This window comes from Chanodichthys erythropterus, chromosome 21 (assembly GCF_024489055.1).
Source record: "Chanodichthys erythropterus isolate Z2021 chromosome 21, ASM2448905v1, whole genome shotgun sequence".
In the NCBI taxonomy this organism is placed as follows: Eukaryota; Metazoa; Chordata; class Actinopteri; order Cypriniformes; family Xenocyprididae; genus Chanodichthys; species Chanodichthys erythropterus.
This window is the reverse complement of record NC_090241.1, coordinates 10194837-10218971: the sequence shown is the minus strand read 5'-3', so window position 1 is coordinate 10218971 and position 24135 is coordinate 10194837. Positions and strand designations below refer to the sequence as shown.

General features: G+C 37.9%; 1 protein-coding gene across 1 annotated transcript in view; it reads left to right on the top strand.

The window, feature by feature from the left end:
• Window positions 1-24135, top strand: part of col28a2b (collagen, type XXVIII, alpha 2b) — a 38802-nt gene that overhangs the window by 5435 nt on the left and 9232 nt on the right. Inside the window, exons 3-25 of the mRNA XM_067374318.1 lie at window positions 4984-5004; window positions 5093-5152; window positions 5838-5891; window positions 5970-6014; window positions 6113-6139; window positions 7323-7367; window positions 7451-7495; window positions 7582-7635; window positions 10062-10130; window positions 10220-10288; window positions 10389-10457; window positions 11404-11472; window positions 12537-12605; window positions 12720-12788; window positions 12908-12976; window positions 13147-13218; window positions 13316-13384; window positions 21172-21243; window positions 21369-21437; window positions 23160-23228; window positions 23334-23402; window positions 23538-23606; window positions 23708-23776. Of these exons, the coding sequence (XP_067230419.1) occupies window positions 4984-5004; window positions 5093-5152; window positions 5838-5891; window positions 5970-6014; window positions 6113-6139; window positions 7323-7367; window positions 7451-7495; window positions 7582-7635; window positions 10062-10130; window positions 10220-10288; window positions 10389-10457; window positions 11404-11472; window positions 12537-12605; window positions 12720-12788; window positions 12908-12976; window positions 13147-13218; window positions 13316-13384; window positions 21172-21243; window positions 21369-21437; window positions 23160-23228; window positions 23334-23402; window positions 23538-23606; window positions 23708-23776 (1392 nt within the window). The remainder of the gene's footprint in view (window positions 1-4983; window positions 5005-5092; window positions 5153-5837; window positions 5892-5969; window positions 6015-6112; window positions 6140-7322; window positions 7368-7450; window positions 7496-7581; window positions 7636-10061; window positions 10131-10219; window positions 10289-10388; window positions 10458-11403; window positions 11473-12536; window positions 12606-12719; window positions 12789-12907; window positions 12977-13146; window positions 13219-13315; window positions 13385-21171; window positions 21244-21368; window positions 21438-23159; window positions 23229-23333; window positions 23403-23537; window positions 23607-23707; window positions 23777-24135) is intronic.

The window sequence follows — 24135 nt, the reverse complement described above, 5'->3', positions numbered from 1 at the left end:
TGGCTCACGTTTTTAGGATTGTTTCCTATTAGTAGACTGGAATGCTGGATCTTAGTGTGTCTGGAATGGTGTAAACCTACAGAATGTCTTTTCTGATCTCCATGTGACCGTGTCTCACAGCACAAAGCATCTGCACATGGTCTGTAAACTTTTACGACCGAATATGTTAGCCAGCGCTCCTGCTAGAGGTTCCTTTGTGCTTCTCTGATAATAGAAAACGGCAGATCACATGAGAGACAACCAATCCCATGACATCACACCATAGCTGCTGACAAATCCAGCCGGAAGAAGCATTTGATGGTTTAAAATGTTCTTCTAACCTGGACAAACCAGTTTAAGTGCTTTAATCAGTTGAATTCATGGTTTGATATTGACCTGGTAGATGCTGACCGTTGTAGTTTGGACAGATAGAAAAACTTCCCTGCTGGAATATCCAGCTAAACTACAGTTATGGTGATTAAATGATTTGGTTTTGCAGGGTCTTAGATTGTTCAAGCTGGTAATTAGCTGGGGCAAGCATGTTTAGGTGGTTTTAATTAAGCAGAATACCAGTTTATAGGGCTGAGTTTGATCATGCTGGTTGAGTACTTTGGCTAAACTGGTGTAGACTTGGCTGAACTACTTGACCAGTCTGACCATCTTAAAAGTGGCTGTTTTTTGGCTCAGTTGGTGGGTGTGTGATTGACATCTGTGAAACAATATAGATAGAGACATTTGTGGTGGGTAAATCCAAATTCTGAGAGTAAGCTGGCCAATATATTCTGTCCATTTTACTGTGGTTTTAGATAATGAGTGCAGTCTTTTTGTACTAATTTGTATCAGTTTTGTGGATATAACCAATGTGATATGGAAGTGAATGTAATTAGTCTTGATGGGTGTAGATCTGAAGGATCTGCTTGACCTTAAGCTGGTATGATGATTTTTTTCCCCAGCAGTATCACTGGTATTAGAGCAGAATAACAGTTAGCAGGTTGTAGTATTTGCAAACGGAACATCTGTTGCTCATTGACTTTGTGATGGGTCAGAGCTTTAGGGTACTACGAGCTGCATGATCCTGCATGCAAAATGAATATCTCACCCAGCCTTCTGCACGCTATATTCATGCTCTGGAACGACTGTTGATGCAGGTGCTTGTCACAGAGACAAGAAAAGCACAATCAGGGGCTTTAATCGCAGGCCAAGAGCATTCAAATCTCATGCAACAGCAACACTGTCATCTTCTCTGCTGCTCGACTGTCTCAGCCGCGGTGTTTACATCTGTTGATCAGCTGCTCATTCAAACTAAGTGTGATGTTGCTCATCGCACATTTTAAGTTAAATCTTTCCAATGTGTCATCATTAAGTCCACTGTGTGTGCTGTTTACAATCAAGAAGAAATGACCTATATACTGCAATGAAATTTGCTTTGTTTTCATGGTTGCCTGTGATTCCCAGATTACAGCACACTGTAAAAAAAAATCCTGTAAAAAAACGGTAAAAAGTCTGGCAGCAGAGTTTCCAGAGAAATCCCATAAAATTACAGCAAATAACCATTTCACAAAATTACATGCAAAAACTGTAAAAATACAGAACAGACTTTACAGTCAAAATTCATAAAATTACAGTATTTTACTGTTGATAATCGTTTATTAAACCATGAAAAAACTGATAAATTATGTCAGATTACATAGAAAACAACTAATTTTCAGGTTAACTCTGCAAATTGAAGGTTTTTATGAGTTATTTTATCAAGCTGCTCTGTCCATCTACAGTTATTTACTTTTAAAATATAGATTTTCCATGTAAAATAACTAAGTAATTATTTATAAAAATGTAATTAGCACATAAATTCAAAACAAATGTTTGCAATTTACAGTATTAATCTTTATTTTTACAGAACCACTCACAACTTCAATCTATGAATTACTTAGAAATGCATAATAGCAACCTTTACAACCAATTTCTGTTAAATTAACAAAATATAGTACAGAATACATTTAATCAAAGCATGCACATACAGTATTAGTCATTGTATATAAGACATTGTATGTCAACTTACTTAAATTATAGGAAATACAAGCATAGTATATAGTACATCTACATTAAAAGACAATTACTGTATACTTCTGTACTGTAATATTGCTGTTATTTTATGCATATATGATGACTCTTACACATATGTGACTACAAGGAGTACAATGGAAGCAACAATAAGTACAATGACAATTTCCAGTTAGTCTAGCACAGTATGCATAGAAATTATTATTAATATTTTTTTTTTTTTCAGTTAAACAGAAAGATAGTATTAACCAGTCAATTGTTCACAAAAAAGATGCATTCTCTCTTATCAGTCTCTTGAAAATGGTTTGAGTTAGTCAGGTTATTCCACCAGCATGGAACAGTCCAGGTAAAGGTCAGTTAAAGTGAGTTTGTGCCCCTTTGGGATGGCACCACAAGATGCTGTTCACTTCCAGAAAGCAAGCTTCTGGAGGGCGTATAATAAGTCTGAAGCAGAGAGTTTAGGTACAGGCTTGGAGAGCCAGTTGTTGTTCTGTTGTGTAGCATACAGAATGGCTTGATCTTCCCAATGTTGTACTGGGCAAATATGCAAGATCGGGCAGTTCCAGCACTGTAGTCTGTGAAGTTTAACTGATCAATTATAACACAAAGGATGGGTGGCTGAAACCACGAGCACTTCTGTCTTGGCAAGGTGGAGTTGAAGGTAAAGGTCATACAGGTGAAAGTCGGACATTTCCATCAAGCAGGCTGAGATGCGAGCAGCTACTGGTTGATCATCTGGCTGGAATGAAAAGTAGAGATGTGTGTGAGGATAGCAGTGATAGGAAAAGCCATGTTTCTGAATGATTCTAGTTACAATTACAACAAAAAATACTGTTCAGAATAGCAGCATAAAAAGATGTAAACAAAGAATTTGTTGTATAAGAATAGTAATCTTTCCACACCTGTACTGTATGCTGCTGTAGATCTCCAGTCTTTCCACATTACCTGAAATCATAAAGAAATAAAAATTAGTTGGCTATTACATTCATTCAAACATGCCAGCATATGTTTTACTGAGACAATGCAAAACCTCAACCTTCTTTGATCTGAAATTTTTATATCCAACTATCCAATGTATCTTATGATTCAGTAATGACAATTTACTCAGGTCATGTAAGATTTTTTTATTATTATACTTTATTATTACACTAATATATGCATACTATTCGCGTTTGCAAGCAGATGCACTCATAATATTTATTATGTTGTTCATATTGTACTCTTATCTGCTTTCCTGTATAGGCCTATAGTATGAGTATACAGGCTGCAGAGTTTATAAAAAGAGATTTAAATAATGGCGGTACTACCACATCTGAACGAAGACATAAACACTGAATGGACTTTATTAATAACTAACGTTAATCTTTCTTGGTTTAAAACAGATGGAAAATTGACAGATGCCTGCTGCAGTTGTTTTGCTTTCAACGGCAGTTACCTTACGTCATTTGTGTGAACACCGTTTAGAAATACTTATATTAGCTTCGAAACTATAAACAATACAAAGGTGTAGCCACACTACATAAAATATCACACACATGTAACTTAACGTTAGAATGAAACTCTTACCTCAGCCAGTGATCGGTTGGTATGATGTTCGCTGTGGTCTTCTCGCTGAAAGGACGTGAGTTTTTCCTCACACTGTTCCCGAAGAATGATTGACGGATGAGTTCAAATAAATACTGCTCACGACTGCTCTTTAGGATTGCTTTACACTACTGTTTAATCTCACGACACACAAGCGTAGCCTGAAATAAATTCAAATAACGCGCTCGCCCTTCCATCACTGCATCACTGCACTACTCCAGGAACTGTTGTAGGCGGGACTAACGGAAAAGTTATCGGCGGCAAATTTGAATCTGCGTCGCGCGCGCGCGCACGCACGTACACACACACACACACACACACACACAAAGCTGCGCATTTGCAACTCGATTTGGAAAAACATAAAATGTACATATCAATAATAGATGTGTTCAGAAAATTTAGGGGAGAATAAGTCAAGGCCAATCAGCAGTTTCAAAATAAGCATATTTGCAAGATGAGGTTAAAATTTTAGTAAATACAATGCATAATATATAGAAGGCCTACACACCTACTGTATGTACCAATACTATAACTGAACCTTAAAAAACTAACTTTAACCAACACATTAGCTACTCTTAAATGAAAGAAGAAAAAAACATGTTGAATGACTGCATATTTCTGTAGTTATACATTCATTCCCTTTTTTTTATTTTTACAGAAAAAAATCTGTAAAATATTAATCAACATTTTATGTAAAATTACATATTTTTCTGTAAAAAATACAGAACATTTATTTTAAAAAACAGAAATTTAATGTAATGCTAAACTACATGCAATTCCCTGTAAATTTAATAGCTGAAAATTAAATTACAGCAAATATCTGTAAAACAACAGGTATTTCAATGTATAATGAGAAAACAGAAAAAATCTGTAAAAAATACAGACCAATACCTGTAAATTTACATTTATTTTTAACAGTGCATCTGTCTATCATCACTGTCTCTAAGCAAGATCTTTCAGCTAAGGAATGTTTTTGGATTGGTTTCTAGACATTTTCATGACTGCTGTTCTGGGACACTTTAGAATATCAGATATTACAATCTCAGAAAAAGGTGATTAGTTTAGCTTTATTCTGTAGCTCTGAGGATTAACTGGGTTTCTAATATTCAAGAACTTGCCTTGACAGCTTACAGTTACTAGTATTACATTTTTAAAGCTAATTTAAAAAAATTAAACAGTTAATTAGCTCATGACAGCATATCTCAGAGACATTCACCCCCTTTTCAGTTTACGTTAGATGTTTGATACCAGAACATGCGACAGTGTTTATTGTGTTAATTACATTCTTGTAAATTTCTTATAATTCTTGTAAATTGTAAATCTTGTGAATTCACCTTTTTCACTTTTGTTCCCTTCTAGACTGAGGTGGCCAATGAAGTGGTAAGTGTTTTCTGACCAAATTCATTTAGGACACTTATGAATGATATTATTGTGACTAAAGCGGTTGTGTGTGTGTGTGTTCCAACAGTGTCCTCTTTCCCCAAAATGCACTTGTGAGAAAGGAGAGCGAGGACCCAGTGGACCCGCTGTAAGTGTCAAACATTCTTACACCCTTTTTAGCCCCTTACATGATGTTTCAACAAAGCATTTAATATAAATTCTGAAATTGTGTTTCTATACTTTTTTTTATAAAAAGAAACACCCTCTAGATTGATCAAAGTGGCCTGATGATACAAAATTTAAATTTTGTAATTATTCACGCTCATGTCTTTCCAAACCTGTTTGCTATTATTTACTAATTTTTGTTGTATATCTATCTACACAGATGTTGTCCATATAGTGATGATTTATGGTCATATCTATCAATCTGAAAAAAGGAACATAAAGGGGAAAAATTTAAAACACATTAGTCCCTGTGATGGTCAAAGGTTGTTTAAATATTGCAGTAAAATAAATAATTCAAATACTGATAATACTTGAAATTTTTTAATATAATAATAAAAGTTAATAAAAGTAATAAAATATACATTTTTGGTCTAGAATACAGAAGAAATAATTCAGCCATTTCTTTATTACTGAAAAGAATTGTCATTTATTTATTTTCAATAGGTCCAGAATTGAGCACATAAACATAAAGAAGTGATTCTGTACCCACTAGTTGTACCACTTCAAAAAAAATTAATCATCAATACACAGTCAATAATGATGTACTCTGCATGGCAGTCTGAATATGATTCGTTTGTAAGTTAACATTCTTTCTCTGAAAACCACAGGGTAAAAAGGGTCGTCCTGGGGATGATGGAAGTCCAGGACCTAAAGGACAAAAGGTCAAAGTTGTCTTTAAGTATCATATTTGTGAATTATTTATCAGTGTTACCATCTAAAATGTGTTGCACTTTCTGCAGGGAGAGGGCGGTTTCAGTGGACCTCCTGGTCGAGATGGGACAGAGGTGAACCTGGCTAGAACAAGGCCAAAAGTTGCTCTATTTTAACATTATCTGCTTGTGTATTTGCTCTTTCTCACCATGTGTTCTTTACTAACCATTAGGGGAAACCTGGATACAAAGGAGAAAAGGTAAAATGATGCATTGTTGAAGAAATTCAGCTGATATTACAAAATGGTTCTTGCAATGCCATCAAAAATGTCTTAATTACAGTCCTTAATGGTGCACTAAATCATTTTTCTGTCCATGTTGTGATGGCTGACGTGACAGCGGTCTTTAACTGTCTGTTAATATAGAAATATTAAAGGTGCCCTAGATTGTTTTTTTACAAGATGTAATATAAGTCTAAGGTGTCCCCTGAATGTGTCTGTGAAGTTTCGGCTCAAAATACCCCATATATTTTTTTTATTAATTTTTTTAACTGCCTATTTTGGGGCATCATTAACTATGCACTGATTTTTTTCAGTATAGCCCCTTTAAGAGATGCGTTTCCTCTGCCCCATGAGCTCTCGACTATATATACATCGCATAAACAAAGTTCACACAGCTAATATAACCCTCAAATGGATCTTTACAAGATGTTCGTCATGCATGCATGCTTCGCATTATGTGAGTAAAGTATTTATTTATTTAGATGGTTACGTTTGATTCTGTGTTAGTTTGAGGCTATGCTCTGTGGCTAACGGGCTAAAGCTAACATTACACACTGTTGGAGAGATTTATAAAGAATGAAGTTGTTATGAATTATACAGACTGCACATGTTTAAAAATGCAAATAGCGACGGCTCTCGTCTCCGTGAATACAGTAAGAAACGATGGTAACTTTAACCTCATTTAACAGTATATTAGCAACATGCTAATGAAACATTTAGAAAGACAATTTACAAATATGACTAAAAATATCATGATATCATGGATCATGTCAGTTATTATTGCTCCATCTGCCATTTTTCGCTGTTGTTCTTGCTTGCTTACCTTGTCTGTGCACAGATCCAGCCGTTAATACTGCCTTTCCTTGTCTAATGCGTCGAATGGGCTGGCATTATGCAAATATTGGGGTCATAAATATTAATGATCCCGACTGTTACGTAACAGTCGGTGTTATGTTGAGATCCGAGTGTTTTCCGGAAGTCTTTTAAACAAATGAGATTTACATAAGAAGGAGGAAACAATGGGGTTTGAAACTCAATGTATGTCTTTTCCATGTACTGTATTTCATATTAAAGAAAAGTACTATTGTCCAAAAAATTACTTGGCAAACACAATTGTATTGTGTATATACAAAGTGGCATTGACCATGAAACACATTTTTAGGGGGAGCGAGGAGAGTGTGGAACACCAGGAGTCAAAGGAGACAGAGTGAGTGACACTTTAGGTCTACAGCGCAGTTCATGCACAATAACATACTGTATGTTTAATTGACTGAATCTGATTCTTTTAAGGGTCCGGAGGGTCCTGTTGGTGTCAGAGGAAGTCGAGGGCTGCAGGTATGTCTGTTAAACTAAATTTGTGAAAATGCAAAACAAACATTGTTTCTCTCCTTCAGTAGTAATTTACTGTATTCATTCTGCAGGGTTTGCCCGGACCTAATGGAGACATTGGACCAGAGGGCCTACCAGGCAAAAAAGTTAGTTGGATTAAACAATCTCAGCTTTCAAATATGGCAAAGCAACACTTTTCCAGATAACAGATGGGAAAGTAAAGGAAATGTTTGGGACAACCTAATGCCATAAACGTTCTTCCGCATTCATGTATTATGACTTAAATCCCCTGTATAAGCGTATAGGGTGCTGACACACTAACCCCCGATTTCACAGACAAAGCTTAAGATAGTCCTTAGCTCAAACATGCATTTTAGTTTTAACTGAAAGCAACTTGCACTGACACATTTTAAAATATGTCGGTGCCATTGTTTTATCTCAAGATGCACACAAGTAATGTTTTTTTCTAAGGCATGTTTATAAAAACTACTTAAATGCCACAAATTGAACTAAGACCTAATTCTGGCTAAATCTAAGCCCTTTCTGTGAAACCAGGCCTAGAAGATTGACATTAAAACACTCTGCAAAAGCATTCATGATGATTGTATTAGTTCACTCATCTAGTTCTCTGTGGTTCTGATATGCTTCTGTGTGGTACTAAGGAGAGCTCAGAGCATAATTATTTTTCTGGAATGTTCTTTTTTTCATATACTGATGGTTGTCATGTTTCAGCTGAGCAACAGATTGATGTCTGGACTTGCACACGCAGAATGCATGTGTGTGTCGTACCACAGTTCAGTATTTCTGTCTTTGACAGGTGAAGGGATTCTGCCTAATTTGTGTGAACACCGTAATTGCAGTTTTTAGTTCAATGTGTCTGACATGAACCACATGTCTTTAAAGACCCCCATTGCATCTTCTCAATGAAAAATGCAGGCAGACATGTGTACCTAATGTCCTGATAAAAGTAATAGTCATGAAATGATTTTATAATATCATGATTATTGTTATTTTTCAATTTAACATGCTGATATTCAAAGCAGATACATTTCTTTAAGGTTAAGTCAAGTTTAAAGCAGCACGTGCCCATATGAACACAGGCTTAATGACAAGCACACTGACTTTATATTCAGTATATACAACTGAATCCAGATGATGTAAGCAGTATAGTGATGCAGTTTGAGTTTTGGAATCTGTTTCATGTATATTAATTGCCATTTGGGTTTAAATATGATCCCCCCCTCTTCACCCTCATATCGCACTAAAAAAATAATGAGAAATATTGAAAAGTGGTTGTGGTGTTATTCCCCATACAACAGGCAGCAGTAGTGATCAGGGATGGAGAAGCTGCAAACCCTTGGTGGTTATGCCAGATTTGCCATATTTGCCAAGCAGTGTATTTTGGGCTTGTTTAGAATTAAAACTCCAGCATATTAAATCATTTTATTTTGGATATTATTGGTATTTTGGTAACACAATAAATAGTATCTGGCATTTAATTTAACATAAGCACAATAAACAGTATCTGGCATTTAATTTAACATAAGCACGTGTGGCTTCTCTTTGGGCCGCAGGAAGGAAGGAAAGGAAGGAAGGAAAGAAAGACATTTTCTGTGTTCATGCCATGTCGTAATTACCATAAGTTCGAGATGACAATGTGATTTTCTGCTCTGAACTGTCCATGGACTTGGAATTATGCTGTTCTATGGCAACACTTTCAATGCCAATGCGAATCTGTAGCAGTCACATGGTACAAGACAGAGCTCTCAGAAAATTCTGAATTGTCATTATGAGTTCTACAAGGACGTGAACACTTTTTACAAGTTTGAATCTCGCAGTGATTACGTTATGGCGTGAACGTACCTGTTAACACAGGGTTGTCCAAACTCGGTCCTGGAGGGCCACTGTACTGCAGAGTTTAGCTCCAACCCCAATTAAACACACCTGAACCAGCTAATCAGGGTCTAATTAGGCATAATAGAAACTTTCAGGCAGGTGTGTTGAGGCAAGTTTGAGCTAAACTCCGCAGGACAGTGGCCCTCCACACCGAGCTTGGACACCCCTGTGTTACACACATTCATATATTTTATCGTATCAGCACAATAGTATTTTTATTGCTTTTCTTTAAACACATGATTATCATATCTGCAAGATCCAAAATCAATATTTTTCAAGTTTTTAAAATTTGAATATTAAACCAATTTCAATACATATGTATTGAATAAAACATATCTAGAGTATTTTAAGCAGCTGCAGTTACACTGGTTTGGAGTTAAATGTGTGCCTCAGCCAGTTTAATTATGTATAAGAATCTGATACACATTTATTTTGAGATTGCATTGGTTTGTTCTGTATAGACATACAGTAATAATTTTGTTTGTAAAGGTTTAAAAGAAAGTCTTAAATTTGAGTTTAAAAACTCTTCAGAAACCCTTACCAACATGAGATGAGAATTAATTCATTCTGGACTATTAATCATAGTCTAATCTGGTCTGTGGAGAGCATTGCGTTCACAGATTACACTTCACTATTAGATCTGTAGTCATTGTTCTGAATGGTTCTGCTTCTTCAGGGGGAGAGAGGCTTTCCTGGACCACCAGGAATACAGGGCGAGACTGGCACTGGGCTTCCTGGACCAAAGGTTGGCCTGAATTATATATGAAACTTATGATATCAGGAACCTAGTATACTCATATCTGTGATCATAATGTTTCTTTTCTCAATCTGTAGGGTGATGTGGGGTTCCAAGGCCGAATGGGTCCTCCCGGGCCTCCTGGGATCGGCGAGCCGGGTCTACCGGTAAAGATAAGCAATTGATCATGCTCATACTAGTCGGTCTCAATTGACATTGAACACAGTGAAGTAGTGGTATTAACCTCTACTACTATTATGTCTAAAGGGGCCACAGGGGCTGCAGGGTTTGCCAGGAGAGAAGGGCCCGCCAGGAGAGGGTTTACCAGGGCCAAAGGTACACACATCACTGCACACAATTTTTATTGTTTTCATTTTCAGATTCATTGTGCATGAGTCATATGAAAGCTATAGAGGTTTGTTATGTTTTTTATGCAAGTCGTGCCTTGCAAGTGCATGCATGGTTTATATTAGTGAACCTTTGAAATGTTTGAACCTGACTTCTGAACTCAGTTTATATTCCTGAGTGATCCATCATTGTTTCATCTGTTTTTTAATTAAATAATAGAACATAATCAATCCTGCTGTTGTTTGACTGTGTATGTGAAAAATGCAGGGTGTGTCAGATATATTTATGCATTTGGCAAATGCTTTTATCCATAGCAACTAAACGAGCATTCAGCATTAGTGTTACCTGGGAATCAAACCCATGAATTTGGCGTTGTTATCACTCCAGTTGAAGATTTTTTGCCCTAGTTATTTTAACTAGTGTTGTTTAAGGCAACCATCATTAACAACCAGAGCACCTTAGCAACCACGTAACAACTCCCTGGCAACTATTCAGATACCATACACTGATTCACTTTGAGACAATTTTAACTTCACAAATAATTACAAACACATTACAAAGTAACACTAAATTAAACATGACATTTTGAAGTAGAAAGACTGAAATAATACTTTTTCAATAATCTTTATTTACAACTTTGAAAAATATTTTTACAGTGTAGCACCATGGCAGAGTTTTTGCTTTTTTTGTCATTAGCTATAAACATCTATTTAGGTATATATTACTAATTGCCATTATAATTCACAATGCACAATGTCTTAATGGTCCTTAAAACAAGCGTCATTTTCTCTATGCAAATATTGCTTTTAATTTGATTTTAGGGTGAATTGTGACGTGCACGTTTTTGTGTGATTCATCATGATAAACTACAACAAAGAAATGGAATGACAATGCATTTTATGAATTTGATGGTTTAAACATTTGTCTTTTACAGGGTGAGAGGGGTTTGGAGGGGCCAAAAGGACCCAGAGGACCAGTAGGTCCTGGCATTAAAGGAGACAAGGTATGGATGGGTTTTCAATGACATGTCTATGACATAATTTTTATTTTTAGGCGAACTATTCCTTTAAATGCTTTCCCTCTCAAGTTCATATCTCATACATGGATTTACAATAACTTAAAGCTGCTCTTTGTTAGATGATTTGTTTTCTTCAAAAAAAACGATGTGGATTCCCTTCTCAGATTTCATCCACATTTTACATGTTAGCTTTAAAAGGTTTGTGTAACTTATTTGTAGGGGGGCGGGCGGGGGAGGATATGACCAAAATCGTATTTCACGATATGAGAAATTTTATTTCACGATATATATTACAATATAGTTATTTATTTAATTTTATTTTATTTTTGTTATTAACAACTGCATAGTTTTTTATTTTTGTTTTAACTGCATACTGCATAGTCTTCACTTTTTTAATTAAATATAAATGTATTCTTATTAAAGCTACAAAAGTAATTCAAGAGCAGTGAGTGATTTTCTCTTGTTTGATTAACATAAACGTCACAGAGAACAGCAGGTATTTTAGACTGCTGTTACTTTAAGACTGATTTCACAGATCCATTATACTGATGCACATGAGGTTTACACCCAACTATTTACTCGATTGTGTTTACATGAATGCACGTGCCAGTCCGCGCAAGCACTGCACTGAATTTCTTTTTCACAACTAATTGCGTTAAAAAGGAGATCCCTGTATTTATATTATCATTCATGCATTTCATCACTCTAAAGTGTCAGTAGTGCTGTGCTACGTGTATATATTTATGTACTGCGATTTACATGATATAGCAAAATCTAACAATCAACATTTTATGCTGTCACCACTATATATACCGCCCAGCTTTTCTTATTTGCTTAATGTGCATTATTAAACCTCTTTCTGTGGACGTTTGGAGAAACATGTCACAGCATGCAGTGTAGTCAGTAGCTACTCAGCCTGTGGCCAAGACATATCAATGTTGAATATCAATGTTGTATCTATTACACATTCCAGATCAATTTAATAACTAGAATGAGCTAATAAATTTGCTTATGCTTGGCACTGACATGAATATGTTTATTCCCTTGAGGGTGATTTTGGTCCTCCTGGGCTTCAAGGTCCAGTTGGGCCTCCTGGAATAGGGATCCAAGGAGAGAAGGTGCTAACAAACTTATGATCTGTGCATGATGAGATGAAATATTCTGTATATCCATAGCCAAGAATGCATTGATAATTTATGACATGCTGATTGTTTTGTTATGTTTCATTTTAGGGTGTGGAAGGACCACGTGGACCCCCGGGAAGCAGAGGCCCACTGGGTGAGGGCTACCCTGGACCAAAGGCAAGACTTTCCAATCATGCTATAAATGCGGTTGCATATTCAAATAGTATTAGGTCCAAGATAAACGTTATTTGATAACATATGGAAACATCTGTATGTTTGCAAATGTGCTCTTGAAGGGTGATCAAGGTTTACCAGGTGAGATTGGTGCACCAGGAGAGAGAGGAGCAGGAGAACCGGGAGCTAAAGTAAGTCTTCTTAACTTTTCTAATAAATCTTCAATCAACATGAAAACATTTGTTTTTTTTATGCACATTATATATATATATATATATATATATATATATATATATATATATATATATATGCTCCACTCCTAATGATACTGATTATAATTATTGTCTATATACATGTGTAGGGGGAACCTGGAGCTCCAGGGTTATCAGGATTACCAGGTTTACCTGGGGAAGATGGAGCTCCAGGACAGAAGGTACCAGTCTCACCTTAATCACTAAGACATTATACTTGCTCAGCATCAACACTTCAGAAAAGTCACACTCATTTTTGTATCTCTGTGTGTATTTCAGGGAGAACCAGGAGCCTCTGGGTTGCGGGGCCCTGAAGGAGCAGCAGGAGTCGGGATCCAGGGTGAAAAAGTATCTCTTTCACTTTTCTTACATGTTTACCTTTCTAAAATCATTTTAACCCTATAAAGCCTTCTGTATCATACTTGATGCACAAATTTCTAAGGCCTCTAAATCATCAACATGATCAATACTTTGCCTTCCATTGTATGATTGATTGTTCATATTTTTTAACATGTAAAAGGCCTTTTAGTGTAATTGTAAAAATGTCCACCTTCAGGTCGTGGTTCACTTGTCTTTTTGCTGTGAAATCTTTTATATTTTTATATTGTTAGCAATATTTCAAAATGACTGGACTATACATTTATACATCATTTTTAGAAACATCATGGTAAAATGTGATTATTAAATATGATCTATCAATCTTTTAAGGAACATTTTTTGTTCATCTCTCAGTCATCAATTGCATTGCATTATATTTATGCCCCCCACAATTAAAACAGAGCATTAGTAGGGATGCACAGAAATGTAAATGTGTGATATATATATATATATATATATATATATATATATATATATCACACATTTACATTTGTAAATGTGTGAATACCATGTGAATGTGAATACCATGAAGAGACAATGGTATTAACTTACACTGAAAACATTCAAACAATAACCAACAAACGCTTTTTCTAATATGGGCCTATTTATAAACAGAAAAGCTAACAAGGTAAAAAGAGGAGGGGCGTAATGTCAGGGAAACAAACAATGGTAACCATAGTAGCAGACAAGGTAGCAAGAGCACACACAAGGTGAAACAAGGCATGAAAAGACAAGGCAAAAACACCCTTCAACATAAGTCCTGAACTCAGACACACAGGGTTTGGCCATGGAGCAATGATGGTTCTAGGCAGTGAAGCAATGCTGGGCCTGGTCCATGGAGCAGTGAGGAGTTTGGCCAGTGGTACTTTGGTAGGCCTGGTCTGTTGAGAAGTAATGAGCCTGATCCAAGGAGCAGTGGCTGAAGTAGCTCAGGCTGGGTTGATAAGGCAGACGACCTCCAGGGCAAAGCAGATGACCACCATAGCAGATCAGACACGACTGTAGCTCTCCATGGTTGAGCAGAAGACCACCATAGCTGATCAGACAAGACTGTAGTCTTCCATGGTGGAACAGAAGACCACCATAGCAGATCAGATGAGACGGAAGACCCCCAGGGCATATCTGGTGGAACAGGCAAGGCTAGATCAGGCAAAACTCCATGAACATGACAGGATTAGCAAAGTGTCTCTGGTTTGAAGGTCATGTACAACCTCTTTGGTCGCATCATAGCAGAAATGAAGTTCTGGTACGGCCTCTGCAGTCATGTTGAAGCAAACTTGAAGCTCAGATACGACCTCTGCGATTGCACCGAGACACATTTGAAGTTCTGGTACGACTTCTGTGGTCGTGTTAAGGCAGACATGAAGTTCAGGGATGACCTCTGTGGTCACACCATGGCAGACATCAGGGATGACCACCATGGTTGCATCAAGAAAGGCATGAAACTCAAGGGTTAAAACAGATTCTGGAGCAGACTCTTGGGATGAAGCAGACCTTGAAGCAGACTTTTGGGCTGAAACAGGCCTTGAAGTAGACTCGTGGGATGAAGCAGACTTTGAAACAGACTTGTGGACTGAATCAGGCTTTGAAGCAGGCTAAGAAGCAGACTCCTTGGCTAAAGCAGACTTTGATGCAGAATCATGGACTGAATCAGGCATTGAAGCCGACCTTGAAACTGACTCTTGAGCTGATGAATAGAATGCAGCCCAAATGCACATAATGGCTATCGCAGTAATGTGGAGTGCAGTCATCAGTGGGACCACCTCTTCACTTGGGATAACCGCAGGGATACCAGCAACATGCACCGTCATAAGAGGTGCATCATCCAGACTTGACACCAGTCTCTTGCACCTAAGGGACTGCCTTAACTTCATTTGCAATCTGTGTGACAACAGGGAACCCTGACGTGACGTCCTTGACGGCTGAAGATTCTGGTATAACGCCCTCAATGCCTGGAGATTGTGGCATAATGCCCATGATGGCTGGAGGCTCTGGTATGGCAGCCATGACAGTAGGAAGCTCTGGCATGGCAGCCATCTTGGTGAATGACTTAGGCTGCGTTCCAGTTCGGTTTTTAAATGCCCTTCCCTTGCTAACTTCACTTGACTCGGATGTACGTCATTGCTTACGTTGCACGAGTGCCAACTTCTGGCGGAACCTTTGTATGGGCTGAACTGGAATGTCCTAAGCCCTTGATCACTTGGAATCCGCAATGGAGCTGATTTATTATTTATTTTTTCCCCTTACAAAATTGTTTAATACAGCATTCTATATGTATATATGTGTGTTTTAAATGTTTAAAAAATAATTTATATATCATAGTTGTTTGTGGTGGGGTAAATTAAACGCGATATGCGGTGACGTCACAATCGTGTTGCATTGTGGGTTATGGAGCTGCCTGAAGTGTACATATGAAGTAGACTCGCTCCCTCGGTTAAAATCGAGGGAGCGAGGGTCTGTCCATATAAACTTCCCTCGTTCACTTCACGAAGTGGAACGCACTTCAAAATGGCGGCAGGGATTCCCCCGAGGGGAAGTGTTTAGGGAAGTTTGCGAGTGCGTGTCTAAAACCGAACTGGAATGCAGCCTTAGTCGTGGTAGCAATCTTGACTGATGACTCAGGCGTGGCAGCCATCTTGGCTGATGACAGAAGTTCTTGAGTGGCAGTTATCTTGGCTGATGACAGAAGCTCTGGCTTGGCTGCCATGTTGTGGCAAGGCTCTGCCTTGGCAGGCGTGATCTGAACTGGCTTGGGCTTGACAAGCATGACCTGAACTGGCTCTGGCTTGACAGGCATGATGTGAACAGGCTCTGTCTTGGCAGGCATGATGTGAAGAAACTCAGGCATGACTTCATCAGGCTCAGGTGTGGCAGGCATGATGTGAGCAGACTCTGGCTTGGCAGGCATGACGTGAACAGGCTCTGACTTTGCAGGCATGACGTGAAGAAACTCAGGCTTGGCAGGCATGACATGAGCAGACTCAGGCTGGAAAAGTTGAGATTTCAAGGGTTCTTTAAGACTAGTGTAATTAAAAGCAACAAGCTACTTATCTGGAAAGTCTGTTTGATATGCAAGATCCAGGAAATTTCATGTGTGATCCTCTATGGAGCAGTTGCCCTGATGGAGCGTGAGAAGATGAACTCCCAGTGGTAAATCTGCTTCTAGATCCATCTGTTTTTTAGGTCTGTTATTCTGTAACGTTGGCATCATTGTCTCAAAGAAAGAGATGAGGATCTAGATGCAAACAGTTTATTCAATGAAAATAATCCACAAACAGACAAGACATTAATCCAGGCAAGGCAGTGAATGATCCAAGGTAGACAAGGCATAAATCCAGACAAGGCAATGACATGAACTCCAAGACAGACTAGGCATGACTACCATGAAGAGACAACATTCATAACTTACATTGAAAACATTCAAACAATAACTGACAAACGCTTACTCAAACATGGTCCTATTTATACACAGAAAAGCTAATGAGGTAACAAGGGGAGGGGCTTATTGTCAGGGAAACAAACAAAGGAAAGCATAGTAGCAGACAAGGTAGAGAGCGCACACACAGGGTGAAACAAGGCATGACAAAACGAGGCAAAAACACTCTTCAACATAAAAGCCCCAAATTCAGACACACAGGGTTTGTTACAATATTAGAATTAAATTCAATAATATTGCACATAAAATATATTAAAATAATATTAAATATCAATATATTGTTATATATTCAGTTCTATGCAACAGAATCAGATTTAACAGATTTATTCTTTTGACCAATTATCAAAATAAAGTATAGTCCTACACAGCTATTATTATCAGAACATGTGAGAAGAGATTAGCTTGGAGTGGATCAGTGAACGAGAGAGTAGTGTCATTTTTCCAGAGTTGCCCAGCATGGCTATACAACATGATGTTACAGCACAGTAGGACTATTGCAAACCGAAACAAGTATACTGCAGAGAAATGTCACGTCGGCACATTATTTGAGCAGATTTTGCTTTTCCTGTCAGCGTGAGCGGTACATTGGCATATATTCTCATATTTTCTGCCTTTTTTTTTTTTTTTCTCTTTCGAAAAAAAAACGAAAAAGCCTTTTTCGACTGTTTTCGGCGGCCAAAATTTCGGTGCATCCTTAATTTTACTGAGACATGTTATTGGGGATATAGAATGCACTCTATGTAAGTAGTCTGCTATACTTTTATAAAGATCTTGTTGATTTAAAAGCAATTTTTAAAAGCAAAAAATCTTATTTTTGGTCATATTGTTAGTTAGTAGGGTCAATGCAAATTAATAAACTTTACAGTACTACTAACTAACTATAAACATGTGGTCATATCTGCATCAAATTGTGTTGCCTCAAGGATGCTATGGGAACACCTCTGCATGATTGTGTCAGAAGCACTTGAATCAACTTGTCCAATGGTGGGTTACGTCATGACCAGGAAAGCATACAAGCAATCTGGAATGACCGGCATTGTCAAAGTTGAACATCAATTGGGCAGCTGAGACACAGGGTGCACATCCTAAAAGTGAACTAGATGCTTTTTGTCACCTAAAACTGAAACTCCACTATGGGACCTTCCATTTTTTCCTCAGCCTCCACAAAAAATATATTGAAGTTGTGGAATAAGCCATATTCTTCACGTATTTTCAGCCCCCAGGTTCATGTGTATTCAGATATTAGGGGGTTGAAAGAATATGGCTATGGGGCGATGCCTAATGATAATGGAAAAGATGCTCTAAAATATCTGTCCCCTAGCAAAGCATCATCCCTGAAGGCCCTGATGCTGCCCACTAAGTCTCTAAGAACATCCTCAACAATAGTGGGTAAAGCGTACATGGTGGCAGGTCAGGCTGCCGCATGTCTGCACACTATAGGTGCTTTTCCACTGCATGGTACAGCTTAGTACGGCTCACTTTTTGGTGCTTTTCCACTGCATGTTATGGCTTGGTACGGCTCACTTAAATAGTACCACCTTGGTTAAGGTTCCAAATGAGCCATACCGATAGTAAAATGTGACATGTAAACACTGCAGATCACTGATTAATCAGAGAGAATCGTCACTACCAGCATCATTGCATTTGTGACACAAGACGCCAAACCCGCTAGCCGCAAAAAATCACAGCAGTATCATTTGTTTGCAAAAATTTAGTTTTGCTGCTGTCATCCTCCTTTGAAACAAACTTCTTCATCTTGCAGTGAAAAACATCTACATCCTGACGATCAAGAACACCATTACATTAATATGGTCCATTGCTCCTGTGTTGTACGTTTGTGTTGCGTTTACGATTATGTCCGGCAGTAGCGGCAGCGCAACTATAACGATCAGTCTATAATCCCACACACTTTGAAGTGGTACTAAACTGCAGTGGAAAAGCAAACCGAGCCAAAGTAAAGAAAGCCGATCCATGCCGTGCAGTGCAGAGTCGTACCACGCAGTGGAAAAGTGACATGTCTATTTGCAGGCATAACAGGCTAACCTACTGAGGGACCTGGTTGATGGCGAGGGGGTAGGGCCTAAAGCTGTTTGATAACTGTGTTTGGCTACAGATTTGTCTCTCAGGGGCACTAAGAAGACCACTAGAGCTATTGGGAAGTCTATGGCAGCCTCGGTTGGCCACTGAGAGGCATCTCTGGCTCAGTCTTTACGATATAAAAGAAAAGGATAGTACCTTTTTGCTTGATGCTCCGCTTTCGCCTCCTGGCCTCTTCAGTGACGCTATGAATATGGTCATCGAGAGGTTTCAGGAGGCCAAAAAGCCAGCAGCGTTCAAGTACTTCCTCCCTCGCTGTCCCCAGCCCTCTGGGGCTGCTGGGCGTGAGCAGCCCCAGCCGTCAAGCTCCTCATACAGCCCACAGCAAAAGGAGAGTGTTGCCTCTACCACTCCACAAAAATCGTGGGGGTCGGGACTGCACTCTCAGCTGAAGCCTCCTAAGCAGAAGACTGATCTGAGGACTGTTCTTTTTCTGTTCTTCTTGACACACATGCTTCAGACGCAGTCACACAGAGATGTTCCCAAAGCATCCTTGACACAGCGTCTTGTTCCCTTCTCAGGGAACAATGGTTACAGTCATAACTTGAGACAATTTCTACTCGGTTTGGGCCAAAAAATGGAGGTGATTTTCCTGCTTGAGTATGAGTTCCATATTCTTATTATATCATATAGGGCTATAACGATTCCTTGATTAAATTAGAATACTCGATTTAAAAAAAAAAAAAAACTTTTTCAATTTGTCCGTGTCAAATAACCGGTAAAATACCGGAAGTGGCATTTTCCAAGGAAGAGAATCTGTGAAACACATTATTAGACAGTAAAGCGTAATGCTATTGTGAGTTTACAAAAGGCTGTGAATTAATTAAATAAGTGTATGTGCTGAAGGTTTAATACATATGATCTGTAATTATTTACATGCGTGTTATCTATGTGCGTCTCAGAGCGGCTCCATTCACAGTAAATGCAGCTTCACGTGAACCGTTATCATTTCAATCATGACAGCTCTCAGAGTGAATAGATTTCAACCAGCATTTAATTAGCATGGAGCATGGAATGTACATAGGCTTGATTTTGGCAGATGATATCTGCTATGCTGCTGCTGCTGAGCAAATACATAATTGTTCATCTTAATCAAAATAATGGCTACTGCAGGATGATAGAACCCCCCCCAACAGATTTAATCAGATTTGTAAGGTAAGTCATCTATAAACCTTAGTAAACGCAGGAGAATACATTATACAGTATGTTTCTACTTAGTGCAATGTGCTAACTGCTCGTCGCTATTTCAAAATAAAGGTTTAATTCCTCATTTAAGTCCACATTCTTGTTCAAGAAATTACAGTGGTTGTAGCATTTGTCATAAAGAAATGGCCAAATATTAAAGATTAATTGGACATTTTAAATAAATGTAAGTCAATATTAAACAAGGATTAGATTGTGTTGTAAAGTGTAAAAACAATCGTCAGGTCACTGGCGTCCTCTGTAGGCATTTGTTATAATACATAAAGAACATTAGTTGTACAATTCAATACATTATGTATTTTGACAGTCTTGTTCAATAAAACCATGCTATTAATTGCTTTTAATACTTTACTTGAATCTATTATTATTGTATTATTGCTATTATATATTTATTTTAAGCTATATGTGTAAGTGAATGTGTTTTGTTGTGTGAGCACCTTTTATAATGATCACATTAAGCTATATGCGCAATGAGTGCTGCCATGTTTGTTTTACGCTGTGGTCAGGACAAAAGATCTGTCAGAATTACAACACGTGAATTCATCCACTCGAAATACACGTATGAATGTAAGTGTCTGGTGAATTGGGAGAAGAACAGGGTAAAGTTTATAGTTGCTTAACTTACAGTAGGCTATGTAATATGAATCTGATATGAATATAACTTGATTACTTGAGTAATCCTTAGAATAATCGGACAATTACTCAATTACCTAAATAATCGTTAGCTACAGCCCTGATATCATATTATATGGGCCATAAAATGTTGAGGTATCACATATGACACTCAACAAAAAACACTCGTGCAAACTTTTTTTTTAGATTTTGTCTTAAGGTTCAACAAACTGTATTTAAAGAAAATAATAATATGGACTATTATTTAATATTTTAGGCTTTACAGGGTTAAAAGGGTTACCCTAATAAAAGAACATTGTTTTGTGTTCCTGTTTCAATGGTGTCTTTAACTGTGAACACCAACTTGATGCTTATTGATGTAGTGTTTTGTTAATGTGATGTTGTACAGGGTGATCAGGGTCAGAGGGGAATCCGTGGGTTAGCAGGGCCACCAGGAATAGCTGGACCCTCAGGGTCAAAGGTGAGTGAGATCAGTGAATCTGGAATATTTTGTTTTTTGGTACATTTATTTATCATATAAAATGAGTTTGAGGGGAAAAATAACTAAACTACATTTTCTTTTGTTCTTTATTAATGTCTTTGTAGGGAGAGCCTGGCACCCCTGGGCGACTGGGATTACCTGGACTACCGGGACGTGCAATACCAGGACCAAAAGTAAGAGCTTTTCTATTGCAATCTTGAAATAAACCAAGTTTTTGGTATTTGCACTATAAAACAAAGAGAACTTAGATTTTGCAGGTTACTTTCAGACTTTTGGACCCCACAATATATATATCTATATGCAGAAAACCTTTCAAATACACAGTAAGTCCCAATGAAGTGCCTTGAAACGCGCAGCTTTATTTAATGTGTTGACATAATTTCCACTGAAACAGGAAGACAGGGCAAGACATATTGAGCAGCTCCTCCCCTTTTTTAAAATCGCCAATAGTGTTTAGTTTATATAACAGCTTGGCCAGAGCAGCTGAGATCGGTAAAGCCACATTTGACAGCTTATGACAGCCATAGTCTAATAGATTCCCCCTTTAGATTTAATATGAAACTGTTACTAAAGCAAAACAGTGATCACAATCATCATGGGGATTTGTATTTTGAAAAGTGTGTAATTTATGTTGGTGCATGGCACCGGTTTTATCTCTTCTGTTCATCACTGCTGTTTCTAATGTAGAGTCTATCTAACAGTTTCTTCTCCTAATGTTCTCCATATCACTTTAAAATATAGCATTCTGAATAGAATTCAACTGGGTCTGATATGCTTTGTGGTCTGCGCCGCCGCCGACTTGCACTTATGATCCGTTCTGTGCTATCCTGTCTCTGGACCATAGCAGACTGTGCGCTGTGGCAGTTCGTGTGACACTAATGCGAAACCAGACTTCATTCACCCCCAATGGAAAGCGTATTTACACTGTCTGAATCGTTCCTTATCCCTTATATATTTGCCATTCACCATATAGAAAATAGTAATTGTGTGAACAAGTGACCGATTTCAGCGTATATTTATAGTGTAGGGCAGAGCATATTCTGTCTTGGACAGAAAATCTGATGAGAAGTTGAAGTGCAGATTGATGACTTCACAATCATTTATCCATATTGGCGGAAGTGAGAGAATGTAAGTTTTGAATGCTTATATCTTCTAAATGCGAATTTTGTCACTGTTTTGGAGCACACTAGCTAAGATATTGATGCTAAAATCCAAAAAACTTCTATTTAGATTTCATGGGGTCTTATTAGTTGTCCGTCTTTCTCCGTATACCTTGTATACCTATTGTCTGTATTAACTGTTGTCTTTTCTAAGTCCTTGTAAATATCCCCTATATCCCCAGTGTTGTTCCCTGAAAGAACTGTTTTGTTTTTAGCTATTGCCATGCAATGTGCTAAAATTGTAAAAAAGCTGTTTACAGCTGTTTGTGAAAGTAAAAGGTCTCAGTTTTAAAGATCAAAGTGCATGACAAATAAAGTTGTCTCTCAAAAGAAAGATTTGATTCTGAACTGCTGAAACGAGTCGTCAGCAATTCCAGTCTCACTTCATGTTACATACCTACGTAACAGTGTATAACATATTTGCATAATGCCAGCTTATAGTCTTAATTGGCTGCCCGCAAAAAATGTCTTCACCCCTCAAACACTGTAACTGAGACTGGAAGAGTTTGATTCGTGTTGTTCATGTTGAGAAGACGCTGTTTTCAGCACTGCAAATCCACTTTGCATAAACTTCAACAGGATGAGGAATTAAAACTGTAAAATCAATGCCATTGTTACTGTTTGTATCACTGTGTATCAAGCCCTATAGAAGCCTCTGGAACTGAAATTCAGATATTGTAATAGGCCATCTGACAGTGAGCCATCTGCAAAAAGCTTTGTAATGTCTCATTGTAGGGTGATGCAGGCCCACCAGGTCCATCTGGTCCAGTAGGAGAGACAGGATATGGACTTCCTGGACCAAAGGTAAATTTAATTCTTATTTATTGTTAAAATTGTTAAATAACTATTTCACTCTTTTCTTAATGTTGTCAGTCTTGATCATTGGATAGCTCATGCTTTGTTTCTCAGGGTGATCGTGGTAGCCCTGGTCCTCCTGGTCTAAGTGGCTCTAAAGGGGACGGCTATCCTGGTCCCTCAGTACGTAAAACATCCACAAGATCCTATTAAAATCCCTTTCATGTTCATGGCATCATGAAGAAGTCTTCATAATTCAGCATGAGGCCATATTTTGTTGTTGTGTGTGTGTCATTAGTTTGATGGCTTCTTTTTCAGGGGCCTCCTGGTCTTCCTGGCCTTCCAGGAGAACCTGGTCAAGAGGGCATCGGAATACCAGGGCCAAAGGTAGGATTGTTCTTATTTGTCACCCTAAAGCAGATCATATATATGAATATTATGACCTTATATTGTGTAAACACAGATATTTAATTGTGACTGTGTCTCAGGGTGATGTTGGCTTCAGGGGTTTACCAGGTCCACCTGGACCTCCAGGGGAAGGACTGCAAGGACCACCTGTACGTCATCAAACACAGTCAGATAATGATGATATCTTGATTTAGCCCTTGTCAATCTCTTTCAGCCCTTCTTAGCCTTGATTTAACACATTCTTGCATTAGATTTTCTCCCATTGTGCCATAAGATTTCAAAATGAGATGGGTAAGATGCAGACAGTATAATAAAACAAGTAAAATTAATTTAAAATGTGAAAATCTAAAACATAGATTCTATAGATACTATCGTTAAAAAGTTTGGGTCCGTAAGATTTTTTTTAAATAAATAAATGCCTTTATTGAGCAAGAGCACATTAAATCCCATCAAAAGTGACAGTAAAGACATTAAAATACTGAAAATCCTGAAAAAAAAATTATATGAA